Raw genomic sequence first — 20,298 nt, 5'->3', positions numbered from 1 at the left:
ACTTGAAGTAGAAAAAGCAATCAAAAGCCTGAAATGTTGAAAGGCAGTTTGAGTATATGATATTTGACCATAATTGCTCAAGTACAGAAGTATAAAAGTCTTACAGTGGCTACACTGTCTGTGCAGTTAGCCTAGTGGCTATGTGCTTCGCAACCATATGCCTGTGGAAGAAGTGTCCTAGGTTCGATTCTCATCGACAACGGGAGGAGTTAAAGGATGTTTCTCAGCCATAGTCAAGTTAGCCAGTCTTGGGCATGGACAGCATGGTTTTTCCCCGCAGTTTATCTGGGGTTTTTCATCCCGCAAGCAGGCAAACTGTCCCCGTGAACATACACTGCTACAGTCAATAATACATTCTTAATCCCTCATTAGGAGGGCTCAACCATTCCTCAACCACCCCTTAGCTCAACTAAGGGGTGGTTGAGGAATGGAGGGGGGGGGAACCCCACACGAAGAAAATTAAAAGAAAAATGGCTGCACTGCATAGTTCGAAAGGCCTGGACAGAGGCCTTCTGAATTATGGATAAAACTGAATTCCAGATGATTGGAGTAGAGCTTTCATAGTACCATATATAAAAAAGGGAAATAAAACTGAATGTGAGAATTACAGAGGTATTTCTCTACTCAGTGTTCCTGGTAAGATTTATGCAAGTATATTTAAGAAACGGTTGAGAAGGATTGTGGAAGGGAAGCTAGGTGAAGAACAAGCTGGATTCAGCCCAGATAGAGGCTGTCAGGATCAGATTTTCAGTTTACGACAAACAGTTGGGAAATCATGGGAATATAACAAAGATGTGTATTTAAGTTTTGTAGATCTGGAAAAGGCATATGAAAAGGTGCAAAGAGAGAGGCTATTCAAAACACTGCAGTTGTATGGTGTCAGTGGAGCATTATATCAAGCAATACTTAGTCTTTATTTGAGTTGTAAGTTAGTAGTTAGAATTGAAGGAAGTGCAGGAAGATGGTTTAATGTTAAACTGGTGTCAGACAAGGATGTAGATTATCCCCTCTGTTATTCATTATCTATATGGATCACATTATGAAGGAAAGTGGTATTAAACCTCATATCAAAATTGGTCATGTTAATCTCAGCTCTTAAGTTTATATGGATGATGTTATGCTTCTAAATAAATCCATTACAAGTCTGCAAGATTCACTGACTAAATTGAATAACTGTTGTTACAGTTATGGCATGAAGGTCAGCAATAACAAGACAAAGACAATGAAAATATTTAGATGCATTGAAAATATCAACTGCATTGTGAATGGAGAACCTATAGAACAAGTAAAACATTGCAGATACTTAGACACGATTTTTTAATGAAGATGGTAAATTAAATATGGAAATAGACAAACAACAGAATCAACAATGCTGGTATCATAGGAAATCAACTGAATAAGAGAAAAATTAGTCAAAACACTAAATTAGCTGTATACAAGACAGTGTTCAAACCCATTTAAAACATGGATCTGAGAGCTGAGTTAGAAGTACAACACTTGACCAAAGACTAGAGAACGCACATATGAGAGTTCCCGAGAAAGATTAGTGCCATGAACGGATGGCATCAACGGTGATATTAGGAAAGAACCTGACATTGTTAGCATCTTGGAATGTGTTAACAGAGCTAATCCCAGATGGTATGGTCACTTAAACAGAATGGAAGAGAAAAGATTAGCAAAACAAGTGTTCTCTGCAAGGCTGGTAGGAAAAAGACCCAGAGGAAGACCAAGATATAGGTGGATTGATATGGTAAAAAAGTGCCTTAGAAGATAGAAATATAAGATCTGATAATGTTGGAGTCTTGACAGGTAACAGATTTGATTTGGAAGAAAACTGTAGATAGGAAGTTGGTAATGAGGTAAATTTTTCATGTATTAATATCATATCCTGCACACTCCTTGAGGGTACATGTCAGGAATTTCATGATGATGATGTTGTATTATATTGATGGGATGATGCTAGAGATCATGGAATCTTAGTATATAGGAAGTTGAGGTTCAGGGCAAATACAACTCAAAAGATAACTGCAATACTGAAACAAACTTTAATGTGTAAAGCTAAGGATGTCATTTTGCCTCTTTACAGTGCCTTGATAAGACCTCACTTGGACTATTGTGCCCAGGTCTGTTCTCCTGGTTTCCATTGTGATTCTGATACAGTGGAGAGAGTGCAAAGAAGAGTGTCAAAATGATATCAGGATGGTGGAATACAGATCACAAAGACAGATAGAATTTGTAGACTGCAGACACTAGAAAACAGGAGAAAGAGGAGGTCATATCACCCCTATGACAGAGATGTATAAGCTGGTGAGAGATGCCTATGAAAATAGATACAAGAGAATGATTGCATGTCACAATGGGTGATGCAGAAACAAGGTTATTCCTGGAAACTGTACAAAGGTTATGTGAGTAAAGAGGTGAAAAAAGGGTTAACTATCCACCAAGCTAAAAATGAGTAGAATGCATTGCCAGAATAGGCAGTGAGTGTTCTAACACTGAATGTGTTCAAGGTAAGGTAAGGTATGATAGCTATTGAGGTTTGTGAGTGTTCAGCCTCCTGCAATTAGTTTTTGGACTCCATGAATGCTTGAAAGTAATGCTAACAGGAAAACCTCGCAAAATGCAATTAATTAATCCATCACTTAATGTGTGCTAAGCAAAAACAATAAACAGGAATAATTATAATTCATCCATCAGTTAGCGTAATTTGAAAAAATATTAGCGTGTAAGCTATATGAATAAAATCATCAAAGTTAATAAAATTGAATTGCTTAAATTTTTATTTAATGTCTAAACATTTGATTGAGCTACTTTTTGTACAAAGAAATTAAGTAAAGATTGTAGTACAAACACAGGCAACTCGTTGCAAAAGTGGGGAAAGTTCTGGTCACTATTCTTTGGTATTTACCATAATGTAAAAACACATTTCCTAGGAAATGTATGCTGTTATTACATTATGGTAGGGAGGTCACTACCCAGACCGGTTCCAGCCTTTATTGAGGCTTCATCAGTGAGTAGCCAGACCAAATTATTAATACCAAAGGGTATAGCGAAAAGAACTTATATACTCTGCTATACGAGTTGTCCAAAAAGGTGCACCCATTAAGTTACTTAAATATAAAGAGCCAACAGGCTTCATTTTGGTGATATAAACATTAATTAAATTAAGGGGATATTAGATCCCACATTGTTTTAAAACCGAATAAGAAACTCAAAGATTGGAATCAGAGAGTTTCGTGCTGAATATAGCATAAAAAACTTTCCCCACCTTTGCAACGAGTTGCCCGTGTTTGTACTACATTCTAGGACTACTTGCATTCAGCTCACACTAGTATTTTTGCCGATACTTTTATAGTTTTTTATACTATATTCGGCATGAAACTCTCTGATTCCAATCTTTGAGTTTCTTATTCGGTTTTAAAATAATGTGGGATCTAATATCCCCTTAATTTAATTAATGTTTATATCACCGAAATGAAGCCTGTTGGCTCTTTATATTTAAGTAACTTAATGGGTGCACCTTTTTGGACAACTTATATAGCACAGTATATGAGTTCTTTTCGCTATACCCTTTGGTATTAATAATTTGGTCTGGCTACTCACTGATGAAGCCTCAATAAAGGCTGAAACCGGTCTGGGTAGTGACCTCCCTACCATAATGTAATAACAGCATACATTTCCTAGGAAATGTGTTTTTACATTATGGTAAATACCAAAGAATAGTGACCAGAACTTTCCCCACCTTTGCAACGAGTTGCCCGTGTTTGTACTACATTCTAGGACTACTTGCATTCAGCTCATGCTAGTATTTTCGCTGATACTTTTATAGTTTTTTATACTATATTCGGCATAAAACTCTCTGATTCCAATTTTTGAGTTTCTTATTCGGTTTTAAAACAATGTGGGATCTAATATCTCCTTAATTTAATTAAGTAAAGATGTTTGAATCATGCTCGACTTTTTCATCTTGTCATGCAATTTGTGATACCTGGCGATCACTTTATCAAGAATTCGGCAGCTTCAAAACTCCTTCCATATCAGGATCAGCATCAAACAAAATTTCATTAGCATACTCAATGTGATCGAAAACTAGCTCAAGTTCTTTTGCAGTTAGCTTCTTAGTTTTAACATTTTCTTCTTGTTTGCACTCCTTACCCTCTTCATATGCATGCTGTTCTTCTAGCTGAAGGAGATCATTCTCGCTTAACTGTTCTGAATAGGAATCACGTAAGTTTCTCACATCTACATTATTCAGTTCTTTAAATTCAGGTTGTTTTCCAATTGTGCTGATTTCTTAAATAATGTTGGATCTTGTAATTTGCGTATGATAAACTAACACAGGCTTTAGTTTAAAGTTGCCTTCGGCATTTCTTCCTAATAAAAACGCAAGATGATCTTTAGATACTTTGTGTCCTGGTTGAGATGCTTTAGTTTTAGCTAGGAAAGTTTTTGTCAGCATAAGCTTCCAAAAGAGACCAGATTTGATGATGTTGAATATTTAACAATTGTCATAATCACCCTCCTGAATTATCCTTTGCAATTCTTCAGGAAATCTGACCACAGAATCTTTATCATCATTAGCAGATATTCTTACATTATGCAGTCCAGTTCGATTTTTAAAACAGTCAAACTATCCTAAACAAGTATGCTAAACTCACAGTACAGCTTTCATGCACCTCTTGAAATTTGAATTCAATGAGGTAAAAATGTCAAGAGCTTTGGCCTGAATATTCCCTGTACAAAGAGGTATTCTTTTTTGGTTATAATCCTCAATCCAGAGTGATAGAAGATGCTCCATCTCGATCATTAAATGCCTTCTATTTCGGGTGATCTGCATGCTTAAAGAAGCAGTAGCAAATTCTTCGCTTTTATTTAATATAGTCCAAACTGTACGCTCACTGTATCTTAAGTCTCGCATAATCATTGTATTACTAGCTCCACTTTCATGTCTCTTAATGACTTCCAGATTTTCCGCTTGCTGCAGATTGGTGACAAAAAATTTTGCATAACATAAAAAAATCACATTAACTGATTAATCACTTGCTTAAAGTGAGAAATAGCATCATTTCACTCGATCATGCATATCAAATTCGCATTAAGCAAGGTTTTCCTGTACTATCATCAACATCAAATTCCTGACATGTACCCTCAAGGGGTGTGCAGGATATGTAGTACTACATGAAAAATTTACATCATTGCTAACTTCCTAACTACAATTTTCCTCCAAATCAGTCTGTTACTTGTCAAGACTCCAATAATATCATTATCACATCTTATATTTCTATCATCTAAGGCACATTGTACTGTATCAATCCACCTATATCTTTGTCTTTCTCTGGGTCATTTTCCTGCCAACCTGGCAGAGAACACTTGTTTTTCTAATCTTTCCTCACCCATTCTGTTTAAGTGACCATACCACCTGAGATTAGCTCTGCTAATACATTCCTGGATGCTGACATTGTCAAGTTCTTTCCTAATATCCTCGTTTTTAATATGATATTGCCATTAATGCCATCTGTTCACACCTCTAATCTTTCTCAGGACTCTCATATCGGTGGTCTCTAGTCTTCGGTCAAGTGTTTTACTTCTGACTCAGCTCTCAGATCCATAAGTTAAAACTGGTTTGAACACTGTCTTGTATACAGACAATTTAGTGTTCCGACTAATTTCTCTCTTATTCCATATGAATTTATTCAATTGACCTCCTACCATACCAGTTTTGTTGATTCTGTTGTCTGTTTCCATATTTAATTTACCACCTTCAGTAAAAATCAGGCCTAAGTAGCTGAAATGTTTTACTTGTTCCACAGGTTCTCCATTCACAACACAGTTGACATTTTCAATGATTCTGCCTATTTTCATTGTCTTTGTCTTTTTATTGCTGACCTTCATACCATATCTATTACAACAGCTATTCAATTTAGTCAGAGAATCTTGCAGACTTGTAGCGGATTTATTTAGAAGTATAGCATCGTCCACATAAAGCAAAGAGCTGACATTAACATCTCCAATTCTGATATCATATTTAATACCACTTTCTTTCATAATGTGATTCATATAGATAATGAATAACAGAGGGGATAATGTACATCCTTGTCTCACACCAGATTTAACATTAAACCATCTTCATGTACTTCCTTCAATTCTAACTGCCGACTTACGACTCAAATACAAACTACGTACTGATTGATATAATGCCCCATTGACACCATATACTTGAAGCATATTGAATAGCTTCTCTCTTGGCACCTTGTCATATGCCTTTTCCAGATCGACAAAACTTAAATACAGATCTTTGTTATATTCCCATGCTTTCTCGATTATTTGTCCTAAAGTGAAGATCTGATCCTGACAGCCTCTATTTGGCCTGAATCCAGCTTGTTCTTCCACAATTCTTCTCAAGTATGCTTGCATAGATCTTGCCAGGAACACTCAGTAGGGAAATACCTCTGTAATTCTCACATTCAGTTTTATTTCCATTTTTATGTATGGGTACTATCAGATCTCTACTCCAATCATCGGGAATTCATCCCTCTGTCCAGGCTTTCTGAACCATGCAGTGCAGCAACTGTAAGACTTTTATACCACTATATTTCAGCATTTCTGTCAAATATCATCTACTCCTGCTGGCTTTCAATATTTCAAGCCTTTGATGGCTTTTTCTGTTTCAAGTATGGATATGTATTCTTGACTGTATGTGCGTTGAGTGTTTTTACCACTGTGTTATCAATGCTTGTTTCATTTAGCAATTTTTCGAAGTAATTACTCAATACTTCAAGGATATCTTTTTCTCCTGTTTTCATATGACCTTTATCATCTCTAACTCCTTTTACAGCATTTTTCCTCCATTTCTAAGCTTCTTCAACAACCTCCAGAATATCTTACCACCTTCATGATATTTATTTTCTATGTTCTTGCCAAAGTCTTCCATGACTTTTGTTTGGCTAGTTTTACACAGTGTTTAACTTTCTTACATTTGTCTCTGTATTCTCTAAAAGCACAAGCTGACTTATTTGCTAGGAACTTTTGATATGCTTTCTTCTTTTCCTTCACTGCCTCTTTAACTTCCTGTATCCACCATGGAATTCTGATTTTTCTATCCTTGCAGACAACCTGACCACATGCCTCTCTGGCTGCAATCAGGGTTTTCTTCAAGGCTTGCCACTGAATCTCCAAGGTTTGGTTCCTATTCTCAAACTTTTTCATTTTTTCTTCAATAATCTTTGTGTATTTTAGTCTACTGTTCACATCTGAGAGCTGCCCAACTTTTATTCGCTTTAAAACTTTCTTACATGTTATTCTTTTCAATATGAAATTCAATTTTATCCTGCTCAAGACTAAATAGCGATCGCTTCCAATTTCAAATCCTCTGTACATGCTGGTGTCCTGCACCATTGAGAAAACATCACTATCAACAATAACATAGTCAATGAGACTTTTCTTATTCCTTGCCTCTTCTCTCCATGTGAATTTGTGCACATTTTTATGTTGGAACATGGTGTTAGTAATAACCAGTCCATGTCCTGAGCAAAAATCCAACAAGTATTTGCCATTATTATTAGCTTTGCTCTTTGCTCTTTTCTCCAAATTTTCCCAAAATATTTTTGTATGTCTGACAATCATTTCCTACTCTGCTATTTAGATCCCCAGCAAGGACCAACTTTTCCTTTTTCATTGTGTCAGTTGCTTTTTCTAAAGCAACAAAAAATTCCTCCATTTCATTAGTAGAACCTTCTGTGGGACCACCATAGGCACAAATAAGTCTCACTGTCCAATTCCCTATTCTGATATTTGCTCACATCACTCCACTTGAGACTACCTGCCATTCAAGAAGATTAGCCTCGTATTTTGTGTTGAATACAATGGCTACTCCTTTTCCTTGATTGTCATTTCTTGACTATAACATTTTGTATTTATTGTTCAGAAAGATCTCACAATTTTTTTTCTTTTATGTTTCAGTCACCCCTATTATGTCCATCTGGTACTTATCTAATTCCTCAGCTAGCTCTCCATTTCTTTGCCATTCAGGCTTCTTACGTTGATAGTACCGATCTTTAACTCTGGTGATGTTGAGTTGGGGTTTGTTTTCAGATTTGTTCCAGTAGCTGACTTTTTGCTGTTCACCCTGATTCTTTGGTGAAAACAACAGGGGTCTTGTTTAACTGGGCAACGTCCCAGCCAGCATGAAATTTTGTCATGTTGTACCCACATTTTCTATATTGCTTTAAGCCAATAAGAATACAATTTGGTCAGCTAAATCCCAAATTGCCTGCCCATCCTCGTTCATTCAGTACCAGGTAGATACCCAACAGGGTGCACCACAAGAAGGTGAGGATTGGACATTAGGTTAGAAGCCCTGGTCAGTTCTCCACATTCCTTTAAAGGCTATGTGGCAGTCTCCTCTCAATTAGACAGCTTTGACTCTTAAGTACCCCTGTACTATAATACTAATTATCCTTTGCCTGAGTCCTCTATCATCTTTATTAATTATTATCCTTTAGCAACAACTGGAAATTCCAAAATATCGTTTTGGTCTATTTACTCATATATGGGTTAATATTACAGCACACTGTTGTTTTTTATGGCAATATTGTTATTATTATATAGTGCACTACTACTTTCATGTTTATACACTGGTGCCCAAAAGCTACGGACAAACTACATTTTTACATGTATATAAAAAAATTTTCATGATCACAGCCAAAAATTTATAAAACAAAAATGTTTTATAAATTTTGTACAAATTAAATTGTAGAAGTTACAAATTTCCTAAGGATGTAGTTAAGGAATTAACATACAGTCGTTACAGAAAACTATGCAAACAGACATCTCAGTATGGAATATGTCCACTCTGAACTGCGATGTAGCTCTCACAACATTGTACCATGCTTAACACCAAGTGATCCAGGTGTTCTTTAGGCAAACTTGCCAACTCCTACTTCAGAGCAAGAATAAGGCTTTGTTTGTTTCCTGGAGTGGGAATTTCGAGCAGCAGTGTGTTTCTCAATTGCATCCCAAACATGTTCTACGGGGTTGAGATTTGGGGAGCCTGCTGACAACTCAATTTGATTAATATCCTCAGTTTCCAGAAGTATCTCCACAGCTCATATACAATGTGGTGTGGTATTGTCATCTATAAAAATGTATTCTCCACCTACAGCACCAGGTAACAATTGAACATGATGTTGAAGAACTTCATTGCAGTATCATTCACCAGTCATAGTCCCGTTTTCCAGCACTAGCTTGGTATATTATCCATTAAGCATAATGTCTCCACATACCATGACCCTCAGCACTGCTGTATCAATCCCTTTCAAGAACATTCTCACAATGGTAAACAGTTCATGCCAGATCAAGTGTTGTATAGAATTGGAGGAGAATTGTTGTATAGAAATGACTCTCATCTGTACAGAACACATTAATCCATTGGAATCTTGTCCAATTTTTATAGATACAATGCCAAAAGTGCTCTATGATGAGCTGTGGAAAAAGGATCATAGACTACAGGCCTTTGTGCATATAGGCCTACTTGTTGGAGATGTCTTGCCATCGTTTATCGAGATATTTGCGTATCTGTGCTTGAATGGAGCCAATTTGCAAGCTGACCTGCCATTGTGTGTCAATTATATTTTGCTGTTATAATCAAAAAATTGTCTATATGCTCCATGGTAGAGTGAAGGCGACCTCTCAGCAAATGTCTGAACCACATTGCATTGGTTTGAAACACTTCCCAGAGCCTGGATACAATGCTATGTGAGATTCTAAACTCTCTGGCAATATATGTCATTCTGGGTTTTCTTCAAGCTTTTCAATAATTCTTCTCCACGTAGATGATGTTTTTGAGACATTACATGGCATCCAAGTTTGCAACTTTATTTCTTCATGAAAACTTCTTTCAAACAATTTATTTAGTGCAGCCTTTTGCTTTTTATCCTGTTGAGTGTGATTTGAATATGTACCCACTTTCTACTAAATCATCAGTTATACAAATTGGCACATGCTGATTTGTGTGAATTTGCTGTTGTAATCTTCAAAAATAGTATCTGTAGTTAGGATTTGGACACCAGTGTAAAACACAATTTAATAGTTATACTTAGGTGAATGAAAACTTTGCTTAAATAAAATTTACCAAAGCTAAGTAGAAAATCACTCCTCTGTTTGTTATTTCAAATCTTTCTACATGTGAATCTTCACTTTTCACCAACTGAAAGAGAATTAAATATATTATATTATAACAACAATTTCTGTTCTTTTTTATCATTCAAAGTGATAGAAATTTTTATATAGTAAATAAAGAATAGTTTTAATTAACATTTCACAATATAATCCAGGAAAGTAAATTAAAATCCTACAATAGACTCTGCATTTTATAAAGTATACTACAGAAATACTTTTTTCTTTTAGCCGCTAACTTGATTAAGTTCTTTAATTAATCTACTACTTTTTTTTTTTTTTTTTTTTTTTATCCTTGAAAAAATTCAATTAAGTATCAGTGGAGGTGGCATGTGCCTCCACAATGCTAGGCCACCTAAGTTCAATTTTTATCTTTAACAGCTTTTATTTCCAAATGAGAGTAGAAAGCACTCCTTTAGCCCTAACTTTTAAAAACAGGCAGGCAGCCATTCTCTATCCATCACTCACAGTGACTTCAAGCTATCAACAAACAAAAACTTTTGAGTGTGTGTGAGAGAGAGAGAGAGAGCAAAAGATAACCTGCTATCATCTCATGGCCTTAAATCTTAACACTCATTGTCTGTAATAATGCAAGGTTCTCTGGTTGATTTCTGAAATGGGAAAGCCAGCGAAGGTTGGTCGATTGATAGAGCCTCTGCTATTAATAGCTCTTGCAAAAAGTTAAGCAAGTTTGAGCATGGTTATTAGTTGGACGGGTATCAATCATTCCATGTTGCTGGCACACTCTCCCTCGATGAGTCTTTGGACTCCCTGAAAGTGTCACATAATAATAATAATGGCTTTCTTCAGCCATTTCCCATCAGACAGGAGTAAGTTCCTTAGGGCAGTCAGACACAAATTGCCATTTCTATTAGTATCCACCTCCCTCCCTATGTATCAATGATTAAGTCTTCAAAATGAGAGAAAGCCAGTTTTGTATGTTTTCGTGTTTTGACATTTGTCTCAGAATATTTTTTCCCCTCTTAATGTTCTGAGTGGCAGAATGAAGGTCATGTTGCTTAAGATTAGTCATAATCTTAACATTGTAACCTGGTAACAGCCATCAGTATGCCTCATGTATTTGTTTTAAATGATGATCTAAAAGCCCTTCTTAATATTGGTTTTTAAGTGCATCATGTGTAGTATCCTTACCAAGCCAAAGAAAGAAAATAACAACTGGGTCTTTTAAAACAGAGAAAATTTGAAAGTCTCAAATTAAAACAATTATGTGCAATGATTTCGAGAGATTGATAAATCAATTATTGTATGATAATATGAAGTGTTTTTGCATTTTCCTTTTCATATGAGGCTTAATGATCCTCCAAACAATTTTGCTTCATATAGACCTAATTCTAGTAGTTAAATTAAACTTGCCAAGAAATTATATTCTTATTTAATCCTTTATCCAAGTATAAGAAAACAAACTTTGTAGATGAAGTATCTTCACAACTAGGCTACATGTATATAGAGCATACTAAAAGCAACTGATGTGAAGTCATCAACCTTAATATACAAGTAGCCTAGTTGTGAAGATACTTCACACACAATAAACGATTAAACAAGAATATAGTTTCTTCTTAAGTTTAATTTAATTTGTAACCAAGTGAAAAAGCATTTTGATTCTTTGCAAGGAAAGAACTACCTTCCATTGAAAAATCTATGCATATATTAGATGACTTTGGTCTGACTAAATGGGATTGTGACTACTGAGGACCCCATTTGTTCCAACCAAAGAGCATCACCTACTGAACTATGAAGGCTCTTATGTGTATATTATCCAAGTAATGCCCTATGGTTAAAAAAGACCAGGATTCAAATCCCATCTAGTACGAGTTGTATTAAATAACAAGACTGGTTGCAAAAATGTGGTTTATTATTACAACTGTACAACTTAATCCCCTTCAACATACTCCCCTCCTCTATCTATACACCATTGCATAGGAATTTTCCATTGTTGGACACAGTGCTGCAAGTCATAAGGTGTTATTTGCTTCAGTAGCACTACCATTTTCTCCTTTACCTCATCCACTGACTGAAAATGGGTGCCCTTCAATGCAGATTTCAACTTTGGAAAAAGGTAAAAATCGCATGGAGCTAAGTCTGGCTAGTAAGGTGGATGGTCCAACACTGGGATCTTCTTATCAGCCAGATACTGCTTTACAGACAGTGCACTGTGGTGTTTGTTTTTCAATGATATATATTAGAACACAGAAAAATAAGTGAATAATTAATTTATTAACTTATTGCTGATATTTCGCTGGTGTTATAACTAACCAGCATCTTCAGAGCACAAAAACACAGTTTGTCACAATACACGAGACTATAACAACATGGTGTAATCAACGGACTAGTTAAAACAAAATTGTAGCAGCAACACAAAGACTAGAGTCCTGATTTTGGCACCCTCTGTCTGGAAAAAAAAAAAAAAAATTGCAGCTATCACATAAGGCTAGAGACCTAAACAGAGAAAAAAAACAGTCATCTTAAGAAAAAACTAGTTTTTTCTTAAGATGACTGTCTCCCAGATTTTAGGCAAATTTATACAGCCATATTTGTTGAGATATGGAGTGTTTTTCAGGGCTTCTGTTGCCTCTAAGAACAATCTCTCCAACTTGTAAGAGCTTCTGTGCAGTACTTTTGTGTTCCTCCAGTTGATCATGTGTACAGGGGTATCCAGAGCATGGTCTGCTAGGCCTGACTTGCCATAGTGATAATGCCGGATGTATCTTTTGTGTTCGCTGATGTGGATGTTCACAGTTTTTCCTGTTTGACTATAGTAGGCTTGATTACATGAGCAGGGTACTTCGTAGACTCCTGGATGTGATAAAGGGAGAATACTGTCCTTGGGTAAGCAGATAAGGGTTGCTAATTTGCCACATGGTCTGAATATGGTGCATAGTTCATGTTTATCAAGAATTCTTGAAATCTTTTTGGATGTGCCTTTAATGTATGGGATGGTACTGTTTTGTTGTAGTTCTCTGTGGTAGATAGTGGCTTTCTTAGAAGTGTTTAGTATTTTGTTTATCTTATGGTGTTTATAGTCATTAGCCAAGAAGGTGTGGCATAAGTGAGCCAGTTCAGCAGCAAGAGCATTGTCATTGGAATAAATTGCTCTAGCTCTGTGGGTTAGCGTTTTTAAAATGCCATATTGTTGAGAAGGGTGATGGTGATTGCTTGTGTAAATATCTCCCTGTATGTGTGGGTTTTCTAAAAACTGAAAATGATAAGGAACCATCTGGAAGACATGTGATAAGTGAATCCAGGAAGAGAAAACAGTTATTAGCTTCCAGTTCCATTGTAAAGTGGATTTTTGGATGTTGGCTATTTAAATGCACTAAGAATGTTTCCAATGTCTCTGGACTACATGGCCAAATAGCAAGCACATCATCAACATAGTGTAGCCAAAGTGTTGGTTTGAGAGTGGCTGTATTGATTGCTAGTTTTTCCAGGTGTTCTATGGGGGGGGGGGAGAAGAGGGGAGCCCATGGCTGTCCCATCTATCTGTTTGTATATTTTCCCTTTCCATGTGAAATATCCTGCATGTATTGTGAATTTGAATAATTCAAATATATCAGGGGGGGGAAGTGTGACTTCAGTAGATCGAGAGTTTCTATTAGTGGTACATTTGTGAATAGTGAGGTGATATCAAAGCTTACTATTAAGTCTGAGCTTTTTAGGTGGCCTGAATTTTTTACAAAGGATGGAGAATTGTTTGTGAGGGTGGCTAGTAGCTCAGCTAAATGTCTAGCCAGTTTGTATGTGGGACTATTTATACTGTCCACAATTGGGCGTAAGGGTGTACCTTGTTTGTGAATTTTTGGTGCTCCATAAATCCTAGGTGTTTTAACATGGAAGGGCTTGAGTTTGTTTACTGTGTCTTTGGGCCAGGAAGTGACTTTTTTTTTCAATAATTTACGTGCCTTATTCTTTTGTGTGTTGGTGGGATTGCGATCTATAATTTTGTATGTTGACTGATCTTGTAACAGTGTATGCATTTGGTTTCATATTCTGTTGTGTCCATCACCACGGTTGCATTCCCTTTGTTTGCTTCTGTTATGATAATCTGGCTATTATTTTATAGCTCTTTTACAGCAATGATTTCCTTATGCGGGATATTATTTTTGGGAGGCTTAGGACTAGATTAGGATGTTGGCCACATCTAAACGTATGTTGTTGGCTATTGTTGGAGGCAGGTCATATATTCCCCGTTCGATGGATGCCATTATTTCAGCTTTTGGAACTTGTTTGGGAGTTACGCAAAATTGTGCCCTCGACTTAAAGCACTAGTGGCTTCTTTGCTTAAGGTGAGGGATGATAAATTCACGCCGACGAGGTCTTGTTGTAATTGTAGTCGTAGTTGGAGATTTTCAAACTTATTTTGGTGCCGGTTTTCGACTATGTTGAATTCTTTTTTAGCCGTTGCGTCAGTGATGATATCTAGGATCTCCCATAGTTCTGTATTCAGAATATTATATAGTGATTCACGTAGTGCGTTGATGGTTGAATTTGATTTTGCTAATTCCAGAGGAGTGGCATTAATCTGTTCACGTAATAGCGCTACACTCGCTCATTTATAAATGCATTGGGCTTTGGCCGACTGGAACTTGTTTTTGATTTTCACACTGTTCGGTATTAAATTGGTGTCTCAGCACCTCTTTAAGAAGGCTAACCTGTTCAGTTGCCACGCCAATTTTAACTTTCACTTACCATATTGTCGTGTCTTACGTACGATATTGTCTCCATAAAGAATCCTGAAACGTGTGGACAGACTTATGTGTTCGTCGTACATGTTGTTTATTTTTTAACGGTATATATTAGAACACAGAAAAATAAGTAAATAATTAATTTATTAACTTATTGCTGATATTTCGCTGGTGTTATAACCAGCATCTTCAGAGCACAAAAACACAGTTTGTCACAATACGTGAGACTATAACAACATGGTGTAATCAACGGACTAGTTAAGCAAAATTGTAGCAGCAACATAAAGACTAGAGTCCTGATTTTCACCCTCTGTCTGAAAAAAAAAGTGCACTGTGGTTGGAGTATTGTCCTGATGGAGAATCCAAGCATTGTTCTTCCACAGATCTGATCTCTTACTTCCTCACTTGTTCTCTCAGCTTGGCCAGAACCTCAAGGTAATAATGTTGGTTAACTGTCTGACTCTCTGGTACCCATTCAACCATTACCATGCCATTGATATAAAAAAAAAAAAAAATGATCTGCATTAGTTTTTTAGTTTTGCATTTAGTTTTGACATGCTCATTCTTACTTTTTTCATTCTCGGTGATGTGGGAGTTTTCCAGTGCAACGATTGTATCTTTGTTTTTGGACTTAGCTTCATGTGACTTTTACCTTTTTCCAAAGTTGAAATCCCCATTGAAAGGCATCCATTTTCAGTCAGTGGATGAGGTAAAGGAGAAAACGTCAGTTACTGAAGCAGATAACACCTGATGACTTGCAACACTGCTTCCAACAATGGAAAAATCACATGCAACAGTGTATAGATAGAGAAGAGGATAACAATTAAGTTGTACAATTGTAATAATAAACCATATTTTTACAACCCGTCCCATTATTTAATAGCCACACCTTGTATGTGAAGAATATTTATCAGGGCTGAAGGTGAGTAATCTATTAGAGCATTAATTAGGTTTATAAAAATAAGCCAATTAGCTTAACAAGCAAGAGAAGATGAGATACTGATGAATTTATAGGCTGACATTTTGCCTGCTGGCAACATTTATATGTTTCATATGGATGTGGCCAGGGGTAAAATGTATTATTATATGTGTCTGTGGAAAGCTCACTTAACTGGCACACTACTTCTTAAGTGTTCTTAGACTTGTTAATAGATGATGCAATAACTATTCCATCAGCATTCTATTTATTTCAAGGGATTTCTCCTGTGCACATTTGTAAAGGTTTGTCACTTATATTATCCTGGTCAGTTCTCATATTATTATTATTACTACCCCATGATCCCCATGAAGTCAGAGCCTCATCATGAGAAGTCCCTTTGTCATACACACACACAGCTCATTATACTACACCTTAAATGTATTCAAATTCCCTGCAGATACCAAACTTTCAGGCAATGTATTCCAATTAGTCACCACTCTCCATGCAAAATACCTGCTTCACACTCCCTTCTTATACAACTTCCAGGGATGACCTTTTGTTCTCTCCCAATCTCCCACCATTTTATGAAAAATAACTTCAATGTTAATCCCATAACAACTTGTATATCTCTATTGTATCATTTCTCTTCCTCCTATCCACTTGACTTTGTAAATTGCATCTTCTGAGCATTTGGAGACCAGAAAATATCTTAGTTAATTACCTCTGGATCCTCTCCAATATCTCTTCATCCTTTTGAAAACCAGGTGACCAAATCTGTTCAAGTCCATGTGTAGCCAAATCAAGACCTTATACAATGGAACAAGAATCTCCTTACGTCTACAAGTCAGTGTTGTCCTCACAATTTTGGCAAATTGTTCTCTAAATTTTAGATCCTACTCCCATACCCATTAACTTAGTCTATTTAAGTTCTCTTGTAAGGCCACAACATTGCTCTACTACCCATAGTTCTTCCCGACTTTGCATCATCTACAAACAACTGAATATGCCCATTCAAACCTCTCCCAATATCATTGTTATACAGGTTAAATAGACCCTTGAAGCACCAGTGACTTTATGGGATACTGCTTTCCCATACACAAACTTGCTGATATTTATTAGATAGCCAATCTTAAATCCAATGCACTAATCTAATATCTAATCCCATCCACTCTAGTTTGGCTATCAACTTACCATGTTCATCAAGTCTTTCCACTTGGTTATACTATAAATTAAAGATGCCAAGAAGTTATACTCTTGGTTTAATCCTTTATCCAAGTGTAAGCAAACAGAGTAAGCATGTTAAGTCACTTCACGACTGGGCTACTTGTATATAGAAGCTAAGGAATTCACATAAATTGCCTTAGTATCCCATATTGCAGTGCATATATCCTTATGGACATGTATAATGCTTTGCATTATGGAAAGGGCCACTATCAGTGAAAGCCAGACTCAGAAGTGATACCAAGGTTGAAGTAATGCAGAAGTCATATTTCCATATACAAGTAGCCAATCATGAAGTGACTTCACATACAAACTCTGTTTGTTTACACTTGGACAGTTTGTATAACTATAAATTAAAGATGCCAAGAGAATACCTTCTTGGCATCTTTAATTTATAGTATAAGCAAGTGGAAAAAGTTTCATCCATCTCTAATCCAGAGTATTCTGGTAATAAGGTGTGACACCATTTGACTACTTGTATATGGGAATATGACTTCTGCATTACTTCAACCTTGGTATCACTGAGTCTGGCTCCCACTGATGAGATCTCAATAAAGGTTGACACTGGTCTGGGTAGTGGCCCTTCCCATAATGCAAAGCATTATACATGTCCATTAAGCTGGCCTAGTTGGCCGAATGGTTAGTGTATCCACTCTCCAGCCAAAAGGCTGTGGGTTCGAATCCCACCATGTTTGTGATTGTCTGTGAAAATGCTAGTGGGTGGTAGATGGCGTTGGTGTAGTTGGTGGAATGAGGTGGAGACAGAGAGTTGTAGAGTAAGTGCCCTTCCTCGATGAGTCTTTGGACTCCCTGGAGGTGTCAGGTAATAATAATAATAATAAGGATATGCGCATTGCATTATGGGATGCTAAGGTAATTGATGTGAAGTCATTAGCTTCTATATACAAGTAGCTCAGTCATGAAGTGACTTCCTGCACAAACTCTATTTGCTTACACTCGAATAAAGGATTAAATCAAGAGTATAATTTCTTGGCATCTTTAATTTATCAACTTATCATGTGATAATCTATCAAAAGCCTCTGCAAAAATCTAAGCATACTACAATGTATCCATCTTTCTTGTCTAATGCAGCTGTCACCTTACTGTAATAAGTAATTAGATTACTAAAACATGACCTCCCTTTAGCAAATCCATGCTGTCCATCAAAAAGAATACAACTGTTGTCAACCTAATTCTAGATACTGGTTCTCATTAACCTTTCCAACACTCACAATACCTGACACACAAATTTGCCTATAATTTGATGTTTGAGTTCTGTCACCTCCCTTATGAAGTGGTACAATCTTGCCTTCCTTCCACTCCTTTGGAACTTGACCCAATATGACTCACATTAAACAAACTATGTAAAGGGAAATGTCAACTACCTGGCATATTCCTTGAAAATACAGGTAACCCTCATATAATGTGGTTTTGATATAACATGGTCTACAAATTATAGTAACCCTTTAGCTTTTCATATAGTTTTCAGAACGTGACTTAAAAATGAAATCGTATCTTCGTTAAATTTGTGTCTGCCCGTATTGTGCATGTAATTATAAGTAGTGAATTTATATTAGGAGAAATATTAACATGCATGTACATCAATTGCTTACCGTATAAAGTGTTTATTGTTGAAAATTGTCTTCGTTTTCTGCCAGGAAATTGCAATAAAAATCATAAGTGTGTTAATCTCAAGCTGAGCATTTTATTTTCTGGTTGCATTACATATTAATTACGTATGTATTTTTTTTTAATGTAAAAAATTATTTTTATAGTAATGGACACTAAACTGTAACAAAAGGAAAAAAACAACATTAAAAAGAAAATTAATTTCTCTCAAAGGAAAAATTAAAATCTTGGATCAGTTGACAAATGGAGAAAAATCAGGAGTTGTTGTGAAGACTTTGAATTGAAATGAATCAATAATTCGAAGAATCAAACAAAATGAACATAAAATCCAAGAAAGTGTCATTGCTGGGTCAACGGTAAGTGCAAAGCGTGCAACGGTAAGTGCATGTAATCATAAACACCAGCCTTGTAATGCATCAGGTGATTACATGACAAAACCAATGTTCATTAACCAATCCTCAAATCCTTCTGCTATGAAAGGGCTCGACAAGTCCACCCTACCTGTTTATTGGTGGGCCAACAAAAAAGGTATGGGTTACAACTAGCATTTTTGAAAATTTGTTTTTCAAGTGTTTTGTATCCAATGTAGAAAGTTATACAAAGAAAAAGAATATAGACTTCAAAATTCTACTAATTTTAGATAACGCACTCAACAAATTTAAGCAATCCGAATATTAAAATAACTTTTTTGCCATCTAATACTACTTCATTTATTCAACCACTCAAACAAGGAATAATATCAACATTTAAGTCATATTATATTCATCGAACGTTCCAATTGGATATTTGTCCAATCAGTATTATTATTATTATGTAACACCTCCAGGGAGTCCAAAGACTCATCAAGTTAGAGTGTGCCAACAGCATCGAATGATTGATCCCTTCCAACTACTAACCGTGCTCAACCTTCCTTAACTTTTTGCGTGAGGCATTAGCAGCAGAGGCTCTACCAATCGACCAACCTTTGTTAGCCCTTTCCACCCAACTTCTTATTCCATGCTGCTACAGCTGCAAGCTGTCTCCTGAGCTTCTCATAAACACCAGCCTTGTAATTCCACATATACACCCTTTCTTCACTGAAGTATTCACATGGCTGTCAACCATGCAGGTAATTTTTTCATGGTTGCTCTCACAAGCTGGAGAGAGATTTGACACCTCATTTATGATGAAATCCAATATCCTCAATCTTACATGTTCTCTGTTACATACTACTTGAGATAGTAGTATGTAAAAGTAGTAGTAAAAACTCGAGAAATTCATTTCCTTTATTTCCAGAATTAAAATTCCCATAATTGATCACCCTTTTCCTATTTGCTTAGCTAATTTGTTAATACATTTCATTGTCACTAACATCCAACATAGTATTTCATTCTATTCACCTCTAACTCAGGCCATATCACCTCAAAACAACTGCCACTATTTCCCTCTTGCATCTCTTCCTTGTATGGACATAACTTCTTTTCTGTCATCAATAGCACTCTAACTCCATTATTACCCTTTCTATTTTCATAAAAAACATCATACCCTTCCATTTTTATTCCTGTCAAGATATCATCCAGCCATGTCTCACTTATTTCAACAATTTTTAGGTGAACGAACTCAATCAATGCAGCCAGTTAATTTCCCTTGTTTCTAATACTTCTTGCATCCATA

General features: G+C 36.2%; 1 protein-coding gene across 1 annotated transcript in view; it reads right to left on the bottom strand.

Moving 5' to 3' along the window:
* LOC150101006 (venom factor-like) overlaps positions 1-20,298 on the bottom strand; it is a 697,967-nt gene that overhangs the window by 102,160 nt on the left and 575,509 nt on the right. Inside the window, exon 36 of the mRNA XM_090401101.1 lies at positions 10,130-10,204. Coding sequence (XP_090257227.1) covers positions 10,130-10,204 — 75 coding nt within the window. The remainder of the gene's footprint in view (positions 1-10,129; positions 10,205-20,298) is intronic.

The sequence above is a fragment of the Typopeltis vanoorti genome, chromosome 12 (assembly GCF_054136105.1).
Source record: "Typopeltis vanoorti isolate ZY-2024b chromosome 12, IOZ_Tvanoo_1.0, whole genome shotgun sequence".
NCBI classification, from domain to species: Eukaryota; Metazoa; Arthropoda; class Arachnida; order Uropygi; family Thelyphonidae; genus Typopeltis; species Typopeltis vanoorti.
Note: the sequence above shows the minus strand (reverse complement) of the source record. Positions and strands in the feature narration are given on the sequence as shown.